The sequence below is a fragment of the Neomonachus schauinslandi genome, chromosome 5 (genome assembly GCF_002201575.2).
Source record: "Neomonachus schauinslandi chromosome 5, ASM220157v2, whole genome shotgun sequence".
NCBI classification, from domain to species: domain Eukaryota; kingdom Metazoa; phylum Chordata; class Mammalia; order Carnivora; family Phocidae; genus Neomonachus; species Neomonachus schauinslandi.
In genome coordinates this window covers 100,427,731-100,439,808 of record NC_058407.1, presented here as the reverse complement: position 1 = coordinate 100,439,808, position 12,078 = coordinate 100,427,731, and the positions used below count along the sequence as shown (strand labels likewise).

General features: G+C 46.1%; 1 protein-coding gene across 2 annotated transcripts in view; it reads left to right on the top strand.

Annotated features, from left to right (window-relative positions):
• SLC6A13 (solute carrier family 6 member 13) overlaps window positions 1-12,078 on the top strand; it is a 34,043-nt gene that overhangs the window by 1,040 nt on the left and 20,925 nt on the right. The window contains exon 2 of one of the 2 annotated variants that reach the window (XM_021690558.1): window positions 10,544-10,678. The exons of the other annotated variant lie outside the window; for it this stretch is intronic. Within the exon in view, the coding sequence (XP_021546233.1) occupies window positions 10,544-10,678 (135 nt within the window). The remainder of the gene's footprint in view (window positions 1-10,543; window positions 10,679-12,078) is intronic. 2 annotated transcript variants of the gene reach the window in all.

Below are 12,078 nucleotides of genomic sequence, written 5' to 3'. Positions count from 1 at the left end.
TCTGGTTTGGAAGTGAGACTGCAGTCTGGGCTGGGGGAAAGGGAAATGCCGAGGTAGGTCACGTGGGGAAATGCTGAGGGCGGTGGTTGTTTTGTGGGCCACAAGGACTGGACGGTACCCTCATGTAAACACTTACCCTTTTCCAGGGAAGCAGGAGCCTCCAAATGCATGGAGCTCCGCCTCCCCATGGTTTTGGACAGTGGAAGTGGGAGGGCTGGGTTGGGGGGTACAGAGGCGCGCTGAACCCCTGGAGCCCTATTCTCAGGATTGTGGCAATTTGAGGACTGGCCTTGGAGTTGGAAGTTAACTTGTATGTTTCCAGAGGGGAGGGGATGGGCTGATACGTCCTTTCTTCCCGGGGATGTCTGGCCAGCAGCCTGAAATCACAGGACTTTTCCGTGTGCTCTGTGAGGGAAGGAAGGAGGTCATCCCACTTCGAACCTAGCCTTGGACACTCCACATGCTTGCCTTCAGTGAACTGGGTGGAGGGACGAGGCTGCTCCAGGGCAGAGGAGGAGTCTGGGGGCTAAGTGGGGCTTTGGGACTCTGTACCTGGAGCCTAGTAACCAGCTTAGCTCCTCACATGGCAGGAAGATTAGGAGGTGAGAAGCTTTCCCCAAGCCTCTCTGGAATTGGGTAAAGGTTGGCCTGGGAATTAGCAGGAGTGGCACGAAGAGGTGGGAGGGAGTGATTTCCAGTGATTTCTGGCACAAAACCACTGGGCTGAAGAAGGGGAAGCAAAGAGAGCTGTGCCCAGGAGCCGTGGGGGGTGTGGGCTCACCCTGTTGAGGGGAACTTGTCTGGCAGTGTTTGGATCTGAGCTCTGCCCCAGGGCTCTGTGGTAAGTTTGTGCAGGCCCAGGAGTGTGTGACACTGTCTCGGGTGGAAAGGCAGGCCCAGGAAGCATATCAGGGCCCCTTGGTTCTTGCCACGGGCCTGTGACGGAAGGGGGTGGGTGTGACTGACGGCTGTGGCCGCTTCCTCCCTGGATAGAGCCGGCCTTCCTGCACGCTGATTCTGATCAAGAGTGGAGACATTTTCAGGGGTCCTGGATCCAGTCAAATTCTGTTTAATCCCTAACACTGCCACCCACAGTCTCTCCCCTTGATCGAGAGCAGGGCCTTAGGACTCCTCTTTTCCTTGATGGACGACAACAGCTGGAGGGAAGTGTTCTGAGGGGCTTTGGAGCTAGAGGCTGATGCCCAGGTTTGCTCTGAAGGGCAGGAGTCATCCAGGGCCACCGGGCGAATTAATGGAAAGCCTCCTTTGCCAAGGTAAGGGGAACTCACTGAGGGTATGTGCGGTCATTAGAGGGACCTAGACAGGCCTGGTTTTTGGTGTTCCCAGCAGTTTAACCTTTCTGTCATCACTCAACTCCCCTCGCCTTCCTGGGAAAGCAAGCTCCTACACAGAATGGGCCCCAGCACTTCCTCTTCTCACCTCCTTGTCTGGCAAGGAACAGACTGATGCCTCTTTCTGATGGGACCCTTTGTCACCTGTATGGGGCAGGAAGGTGAGGAGAATGGAGATCACTTACATTGATTTGACCCTTTTTCCTCCTGGTGTAGTGATTTTATTTAAACCCATGGTTCTCCAACTGGGATTTGGGGATGAGAAGAATGTTCTGAGCAAGTTCTGGAGAAAGATGCTGGGGTACTCTGGGGTGTACCATGTTCAGGTAATGGACCCTATCGGCCTGTTTCTGGGCCCTTTCTTCAACTTCCCAGCCTTGAACAGCCACTTTTATGCTTGGGGGAAGAGTGGGAGGGTAAGCTAGGCACTTTATTATTATCCGTATTTGTTCAGTGGTGAGGTCACGGATGAAAAACTCCCCAAAACATAATTTTAGTTCCAAATGTAAATACAAATGATGTCTTCTTTGGTTCCTTCCAGCTTTAACATTTGGTAGATCCCAATTAGAAGTGAGTTCCCAAGCAGAGAAAGGGCTGAGACAAGAATATGATAGAAAAGCAGGTGAACAGTGAAACACTATAGTCGAAAACCAGAGAAGCTGAGAAAGTGATATAAAGAAGCCCATCTCAAATCAAAAGCAACCAGTAGGCTTTTCAGGGAGAGGGATGCAAGCGATGCCTGCCTCAATCATCTCCGCAGTGAGCACCCTCCCTGCTGTCCAAAACCTGTGGCCAGCCCACCCCCTAATGGCTTTCTGGAGTCTCCAATCTCAGCCAGTTGCCCCCGCACACAGCCCACCAAGCCCCGACCCCGACCGTGTCATTCAACAGCAATTACCGGCTACATTCCATTTGCCCAGAATGCTTCCAAGTTGTTGGGATCCATGTACGAACAGCACAGAACAATTCCCTGTCCTTGTGGGGCTTACATTCTAGAGGAGGGAGACAGACAATACACAATAAACATACTAAATAGGAAAATTATATAGTATATCAGAAGTTAAGGAGTGCTATGGAAAAAGACCAAGGAGAGCTGGGTAAAGGGGATCAGGAGTGTATGTGTGCGGGGTGGGGACACTGAGAACATTTGAGCCAGGGTTTGCCAGGAGTGAGAGAGTTGGTTGTGTGGATATTGAGGGTAAAAGTGCTCCAAGATTTAAGAGTCATAAAGCAAGAGGCTGACTGGCTTGTTTGAGTTGTGAGGAGGGGAGCAAATAGAAGCTGGGGTCAGAGAAGTAAATAGGACGGGGGTGGCAGATCATGGAGGTCCTTGTCAGTTATTGTGAGACTTTGGCTCTGGCTCTGGTGACATGGGAGAAAGGGCGGGGTTTTGAGCAGGAGTGGCATGATCTTACATTCTACTTTTTTTTTTTTTAAAGATTTTATTTATTTATTTGAGAGAGAGAGAGCACCAGAGAGAGCAGAGAGCACAAGCAGGCTGTGGGGCGAGGAGAGGGGCAGAGGGAGTGGGAGAAGCAGGCTCCCCGCGGAGCAAGGAGCCCGATGTGGGACTCGATCCCAGGACCAGACGCTTAACCTGAGCCGCCCAGGCGCCCCTGTGCTCTTACATTTTAAAATAATCTCTTCAGCTGCTGTTGAGAACTGGGTGTACAGGAGTCAGGGCAGAAGCGGACCAGTTAGGAGGCTGAAAATATTAGAGTCATCCTCGGTTCCTCCCCCTCCGCCAAACTGTTGGATCTATCTAAATACCCAGGTTCTGGGGGCTTCCGAACACGAGCCTTCAGCTGGGCTCTCTGCACTCTGGCTGCCAACAGACTGAGCTCCTCAACACCCAGAACCGCCTGGGACTGGAGACCCCCCCATGATGTATGCAGAACCTGACACTTCTTGTCACCTCCATTGCTCCTGCCTGGTCTCAGCGGTCCAAGGGCTGCAGCCTGAGCCCCGTGGAGGAAGGACATGCCCTCCGCTGTGTTGTGGAAGGCCCCAAGAGGAGCAGGTGTTAAGAAGAACATAAAGAGTTGCGTTGTGGGAGCGCGGACTTGAGATATCTCTGAGCTGTCCAAGGGGAGCTGTCCACTAGGCAGTACAACACAGGAGTCTGGAGTCTGGGAGAAAGATGCGGAGATATAAACCTGAGGGTGATTAGCACTTTCACGGTGAGAAGAGAGAACAAGGAGTGGGGGAGGAGGAAGGACCAGCAGGGGACAGAGAAGGAGAAACCAGTGCAGAAGGACAACAACCAGGACACTGAAGTGTTTTGGGAGGCAAGGAAAGTGATGAGGTCAGGGAGGCCGGAGGGACAACGGCATCAGACGCTGCAGGTAGGTTAAGAAAGTTACGGAGGAGAATGGAGTGTTGGCTTTGGTGGCATGGGGGCTGTTGGTGACCTTGTAGGAGCAGTCACAGCAGGAGGCCGGGGCAATGACTGCTTGCGGTGGGTTCGAGGTAATGGGGGCAGAGAGGAATTAGAAATAGGAAGTATGGGTTATTTGGGCAAAGCTCGGGAGTGGGCAGAGGGCACGTCCGCTGTGTGTTCTCCCTCCTGGCTAGGAAGAAGCCAATATGAGGGCTGCGTAGTCAGGACAGTGTCTCCCGTGTGTCCAGCGGTGGTGGGGATAGGTCTCCTGCCTGGCCAAGTGGCCGAAGATGCTACACATTTGTACTATTTCTCAAGCTCTCCACCCTCAGCTCCGTGGAGGGAAATGCAAACATGACCTTCCACTGGGGCCTGTCCCCTAAAGCTCTAGCCATGGGGATGAGAAGTCTCTGGATAATCCAAAAGGCTTGATGTTGGGGGAAGGTGGTAGGAGAGGGTTTTAGTAATAGGATTCAATCTGCCAGGAGGGAATGTAAATTACTTGTCCACCAGTCTCAGCCCAGACAAAAACAGATCATCTGCCAACCATTTTATACTTAATTTCTTTTTTTAAAAAAAGATTTTATTGACTTATTACTTATTTTTTAAGATTTTATTTTTAAGTAGTCTCTGCACCCAATGTGGGGCTTGAACTCATGACCCCGAGATCAAGAGTCACACGCTCCTCTGACTGAGCCAGCCAGGTGCCCCTATACTTAATTTCTAAGTCCAGGTTGCTGAAAACCAGGGGCAGAAGTCACTTGTGCAAGGAATCGTTGGTTTTGCTAGTCATAGAACACCAGCTGGAAGTCACCTTGTGTGAGGACCGATGCTTCCTTTTTCCTTGTCCCTCCTTCCTACTGATCTTCAGTCTCCAGACACCCAGATCCTTCATGGGGCTTCAGCTGGGGTCTCTCCAGCTCCCTGGACCTTGGCTGCTGGCAGTCCAAGTTCCTCCACACCCGGAATGCCTGGAGACCCCATGTGAGGCGACAACAGAATGTCCCACGGCTGGATCTCTAGGAATACGGATCTTAGAGCAGCAGGCTTTGGGGGTAGGGCAGCCCTAGGCCACAGGGAGAGAGGCCACAGGGACACTAATGCAAAGAGGATTAAATAGTACCTGGCCTCGGGGAGACTGATCACCTTGATGCTGCTTGTTAGTACAAAGAACAAAGGGAAACGAGGAGCACTTTTTTCTCCATGTAAGAATAATAATTGTGTGTGATAATAAGTGATAGTTTGTTAGCATTGTTAGTTAATGACTCAGCCCCCAGTAGTGGTCAGACTACTGTTGATTCTGGCACATAATGGCTCATGTATGCTCACCACTGAGTTGCTCATGTGGAACCTCATCAGTTTAGGCTTTAAAATATTAGCTGGAACATTACAGAGGACACCACAGAATGGGTTCCTTTTGAGAAGGGTGGCCTGCAGAATTTCTAGGTTGGGCATGCGGACTCTCCCAGCTCATGGGGAAACATGCCAGGACATTTCAGAATTTGGGGAAGGAGACTAACCTGCTGGAATGGGAGAGCAGGTAACTGACGTCCATCCTCCATCTCTAGGACTAGCTCCATCTTTTAATCGTGGTGACCTGGGCTTGAGTGGGGAAAGAGGCAGGGTGCCCCATGGGACCCCCACGTCTGCACCTGGGCCCCTCTGGAGCCCATCACTCCCCTGACCCCTTCCCCTTGTTGGGCCAGTGGCTCAGCTTATGGAGTGTGGACCTTGCCCCTGTGGCCAGCTGCCCACATGCTCCAAGAGGCAGAGGACGAGGGGAGCAGAGCTGACCATGGAACCCACTGCAGTTAAACATTGGCTCGGTTTATTGGGAAAGAGCAGGTAGCATAAAGATGGGCGGGGAGGGGCTCGAGCTGGGCTGAAAATTCTCTTTCTCTCTGTCTTTCTCTCTCTGTTCTCTTTCCTTTTCTGCCATGTTTTCAACTCTTAGCAGTAACTGTTCATATCAGCTACTGAGTTCTCTCTTCCTGAATTTTCCCTTCCTGCTCAGTAAGTCTTGGATTGATTTATGGACTTATTAGGCTGAGGTGTTTATGATCTTCTTTCTTTTTTTTTTTTTTTTTTAAGATTGTATTTATTTATTTGACAGAGAGAGACACAGCGAGAGAGGGAACACAGCAGGGGGAGTGGGAGAGGGAGAAGCAGGCTTCCCACTGAACAGGGAGCCCTTTGCGGGGCTCGATCCCAGGACCTCGGGATCATGACCCGAGCCGAAGGCAGATGCTTAACGACTGAGCTACCCAGGCGCCCCTGATCTTTATTTCTTTGCCCTTGTGGTAATCAGGTGCTTTCATCAGCGTGACTTATGGATGTGTAGACTACAAGCCAGAGATCTGGAAGGTGAAGAACTGCAGAATGTTATTCCCCATTAACTTTCATTTTAAACAGTTTTATTAAGATATAACTGATTGGGGCACCTGGGTGGCTCAGTTGGTTAAGCGCCTGCCTTCGGCTCAGGTCATGATCCTGGAGTCCCTGGATCGAGTCCCGCATCAGGCTCCCTGCTCGGCAGGGAGTCTGCTTCTCCCTCTAACCCTCCTCCCTCTCACTCTCTCTGTCTCAAATAAATAAATAAAATCTTTAAAAAAAAAAGATATAACTGATTTACGACAAAATGTACATATTTAAAGTGTACAGTTTGATAAGTTTTGACATGTGTACACTCATGGAACTGTTGCCACAATCAAGATAATGAACATATTCATGACTCCCCCAGGTTTCCTCCTGTCCCTTTCTCCCACCTCTTACCTTTACTACCTTGTCCCAGTGCAGCCACAGACCTGTTTTTTTAATATGTCTTTCCAGTTTTATTGCGATATTATTGACATAACATATGCTAAGTTGTAGGCGTACAACATGAGGATTTGATACATGTGTCTGTTGTGAAATGATTACTACAATAAGGTTATTGGACGCTTCCATTCCCTCACATAATTAGCTTTTCTTGGCGATAACACTTAAGATCTATTCTCTTACCAACTTTCAAGTCTATAATACGGTATTGTTCACTATAGACACCATGCTGTGTACTTTCGATTGCCAGACCTTATTCAATTTATAGCTGCAAGTTTATCTCCTCATTTCCCCCATCCCTGAGCCTCTGGCAATCATCACTGTACCCTTTAATTCCACAATTTTGGCTTTTTTTTTTTAATTTTTAAAAGTTTTTTGTTTGTTTGTTTGTTTTAGTAATCTCCTCACCCAACGTGGGGCTTGAACTCACAACTCTGAGATCATGAATCACATGCTCTTCCGACTGAGCCAGCCAGGCACCCCCAAATTTGGCTTTTTGAAGTCTGCATATAAGTGAGAACATACAGGATTTGCTGGGGTATTGAGCTCATGGTGGATGAGGCCTCTGGTGCTCTGGGCTATGGTTACTGGTCTGGGGCTGGAACATGAGCAAAGGGACCCTGGATGACAACAAAGCTGGGTTGTCAGGTCCAGAAGGGACCTGACATCACTACTCTACTCCTCACTTTGCTAATGAGAAACATAAAGGAGAAAGGACACTTGCTTAGGGTCCCAGGAAGTTAGAGGCCAAAGCTGGAGGAGAACCAGGGTCTCCTGCCATCCAGGCCAGCAGGTGGGGAATGTTGCAGCCCTTGAACATACTATGTTTCTTATTCTCTCTCTGAAAATATAATGTCCTCAAGGTCTGTCCATGTTATCTCAAAAGGCAGGATTTCCTTCTTTTCATGTCTTGGTATTTAAAGTGCATTTCTTTTAAGCAACATATAGCTGAGTCTTGCTAGTTTTTGTTTTGAAGCCACTCTGACAATCTCTGCCTTTTATTTGGGATATTTAGACTATTAACATTTAAAGCAATCATCTAGTTAAGTTTAAATCTGTTATCTTACTATTTGTTTTCTACTTGTCCTATCAGTTTCGTTCCCCTTTTCCTATCTTTCTGCTTTCTTTTGAATTAATTGGATATTTTTTAGTATTTCATTGTTGGCTTTCTTCCTTTGATGGCTTATTAGCCACAAGTCTTTGTTATATTAGTTGAATGATTGTTTTATTTTATTTTTTTAAAAAGATTTCACTTATTTATTTGTCAGAGAGAGAGAGAGAGAGAGAGAGCCGGCGCACGCGAGCGAGCTCAAAGAGGGGGAGGGCCAGACGCAGAGGGAGAAGCAGGCTCCCTGCTAAGCAGGGAGCCTGATGTGGGACTCAATCCCAGGACCCTGGGATCATGCCCTGAGCCTAAGGCAGACGCTTAACCAACTGAGCCACCCACATGTCCCTGAATGATTGTTTTAGGTTTTGTAGCATGCATCTTTAATTTATCACAGTTCACCTTCACGTGATATTATATCACTTTACATATAAGATAAATGTATTATTGTAAGGACAATAATACATTTCCATCTCTTTCCTCTTGACTTCTGTGCTCTTATTGTTACACATTTTACTTTTCATATGTTATAAACTCCACCTCATATTGTGTAACCAGTCAGTTATCTTTCAAAGAGATATGGGTGATAAGAAAAAATTCTTAGATGTTTACCTATGTATGTAGTTACCATTTCTAACATTCTTTGTTCCTTTGTGTAGAATCATATTTCTCTCTGGCATCATCATTCCCCTCTGCCTGAAGGTCTTTCTTTAACCTTTATTATAGTGCAGATCTTCTGGCGATGGATTCTTTCAGGTTTTGCTTGTCTTAAGAAGCATTACTTCACTTTAATTTTTGAACAGTATTTTTATTGGAAGTCTAGCTAATAGTTTCTTTTTTCCTTCAGTACTTTAACTAATGTGCTCTCTTACTGCTGTCTTCTCATTTGCATTGTTTCCAATGAGAAATTTGATGTCATCCTATCTTTGTTCCTCTGTACGTATGTGTCTTTGTTTCTCTGATGAATTTTATTCTCATTTTAAAAAAGATTTCATTTATTTATTTGTCAGAGAGAAAGAGCACAAGCAGGGGGAGTGGCAGGCAGAGGGAGAAGCACTCCCCACTGAGCAAGGTCCCTGGGATCATGACCTGAGCTGAAGGCAGATGCTTAACTGACTGAGCCACCCAGGTGTCCCTCTCTGGTGGCTTTTAAGATTTCCTCTTAAAAACTCTTAATCACTGGGCGCCTGGGTGGCTCAGTTGGTTGGGCGACTGCCTTCGGCTCAGGTCATGATCCTGGAGTCCCAGGATCGAGTCCCGCATCGGGCTCCCTGCTCGGCAGGGAGTCTGCTTCTCCCTCTGCCCCTCCCCCCTCTCATGTGCTCTCTCTCATTCTCTCTCTCAAATAAATAAATACTCTTAATCACTGATTTAAATAATTTATGATGTGCCTTGTTATAGTGTTTTTTATGTTTCTTATCTTGGGGCTCATAGAGCTTCTTGGATATGTGGATTTATAGTTTTCATCAAATTTGGAAAAGTCTCACCCATTATTGTTTCAAATTTTTTTCTGCCCCCCCCCATCTTTTATCTCCTTCAGGGACTCCACTTGCTAGTATATTAGACTTTTTGAAATTGTCCCACAGCTCAGTGACACCTTTTTTTTTTAAACCTCTTTTCTCTGTTTTGGATAGTTTCTACTCTGTGGTTCAAGTTCACTAAACTTTTCTTCTGCTGTTAATCTGCCACTAATCCCATTCAATGTATTTTTCATCTCACACATTGTGGTTTTCAGCTCTAATTTTTTTTTAAGGATTTTATTTATTTATTTGACAGAGAAAGACACAGTGAGAGAGGGAACACAAGCAGGGGAAGTGGGCGAGGAAGAAGCAGGCCTCCCGTGGAGCAGGGAGCTGGATGCGATGCAGGGCTCGATCCCAGGACCTGGGATCTGAAGCAGATGCCCAACCACTGAGCCACCCAGGCACCCCTCTAATTTTTTTTTTTAAGTAGGCTCCACGCCAAACGTGGGGCTTCAACTCACAACCCTGAGATTGAGAGTCGCATGCTCTACTGGCTGAGCCAGCCAGGTGCCCCTGTGGTTTTCATCTCTAGACATTTGACTTGGGTGTTTTCAGTATCTTTCACGTCTCTGTCTAACATTTTGAATATATAGAACACAATTATAATAATCACTTTAGTGTCCGTATCTGCTTATTCTAACATTAGTGTAAGCTATGGGTTGGGTCCAATCAATTGATTTACTACTCATTATGAGTAATATTTTTCTGCTTCTTTGTTTTACATTATTTTTGATTGGACCAGCACTCAGTTGAAAGCTAGAAGTGGACTCCCTGCAGGTATTTGTACCTCCCTCTGGTGCTTCTTTTCTCTGGTACTCTGTGAACTCCTCTGTCTACCTTAGCAACAGATAGAGGGGTCCACCGTGAATAAAATACCAGCCTTTCTAGCATCAGTACGCTTGTCTCAGCAGAAAGGATTGTGAAAACTGAAGCAGAAAGGATTACTAAAGGGAAATCTGACTCTAGTCTGCTGAAAGTCTCTATCTAGCATTAAAAACAGTCATTTCCTTGAAAAGAATTATAGTCTGTGGGCTATGTTAATGTTCCTGGATGTCCGTTATTCAATGAGCTCCTTGCTGTTGCCAAGTTATGTGTAACTGAGGTAATAATTGATGTTTGATGGGGAGCAAACCTTGGTAGGTATAGATTGAAACTTTCAGAGTGAAAGAAAGGGCTGGTTAGGTAACTTGGTGACTCTTGATCTCTGCTATGGTTCCAGACATCTGGAGAGAAGTCCCCCACAGTTTTGCATGACCCACACCCCTGGGGATTCTGACTGGCAGGGTGGAGTGGTGATGGGAGGAGATGAATGTGGACCACGAGGAGGCTAGTGCCAGGTAACAGAAAGCCTGTTTCCCACCCACAGGAGCCTTTTTCATCCCCTACCTCATCTTCCTCTTTACCTGTGGCATTCCTGTCTTCCTCTTGGAGACAGCGCTGGGCCAGTACACCAGCCAGGGAGGCGTCACAGCCTGGAGGAAGATTTGCCCCATCTTTGAGGGTGAGTAGCCTTGTGCCTGCTTCCAGGATATCCGCATACATGTTAACCTTATTTGGGATGACTGGGTGGTTTAGTAGCAGTGCTGATTGACATAAGACTCTGTGTCTTCATGTTAAACCCTCCATTTGTGGGCCCAATGCTGCACTAATCACCCAATCTATCAGAGAATGGAGAAGATAGGGATGAGGATGGGAAAAAAGTCTTCAGATTAAATAAGTAGAGTGCAAAGCTATTTTAGCTATGTATTTTAAGAATGTATAACAATGACTTTGTATTTTTCAAAACATTTAATTAATTGCAAGACATTTAAAAAGAATTTTTTTTTAAAGATTTTATTTATTTATGTGACAGAGAGAGAGAGAGACAGCGAGAGAGGGAACACAAGCAGGGGGAGTGGGAGAGGGAGAAGCAGGCTTCCTGCTGAGCAGAGAGCCCAACATGGGGCTCGATCCCAGGACCCTGGGATCATGACCTGAGCCGAAGGCAGACGCTTAACGACTGAGCCACCCAGGCGCCCCAGAAAGAGAATTTTAAATGACAAGAAATATCAGTAATAATTCTACTGTCTTGACACAATAGCTATTTAAATTTTAGGGTGTTTTAATATTTCTTCAATATTTCTCTCTATATAGGATTTTCTTTGAGTTTCTATTTTAAAATAATTATATATTCTTAGAAAATTGCAAAACTAGTACAGAGAGGTCACATGTACACTTCACCCAGTTTTGCCCAATGGTAACATCTTACTTAACTATAAAAAAATCATAACCTGGAAATTGATATTGGTACTATCCACAGACCTCATTCAGATTTCTCCTGTTTTCCATGCACTTATTGGTGTGTGTGTGTGTGTGTGTATAATTCTGTTATTTTATCATGTGAAGATTTATATAACCATCACCACAATCAACGTACAGACTGTCACATTATCACAAAGCTCTCTGTATGCTACTCTTTTACTCCTTTGTAGTCACACCTGCCCCTCCCTGCCCATCCCTAGCCCCTGGCAACCACTAATTTGTTCACTATCTCTATAATTCTGTCATTTTGAGAATGTTATATAAATGGAATTGTACAGTCTATAACCTTTCCAGATTAACTTTTTTAGTCAGCACAATGCCCTTGAGATCCATCCAGGTTCTTGTATAAAGAGTTCATTCTTCTTTATTGCTGAGTAGTATTCCATGGTAGGGACATCCCACAGTTCATTTAACCATCACCCGCTGAAAAACATTTGTGTTGTTTTCAGTTTTGGGGATTCGTTTCACTCATTTTTTTTTTTCTCTGTATAGAGCTTACATATCTGTTAATCTGGGATATACAGTTTATGTCCCCACTTTCCAGTTAGTGTTTTTTCTTTCTTTCTTTCTTTCTTTCTTTCTTTCTTTCTTTCTTTCTTT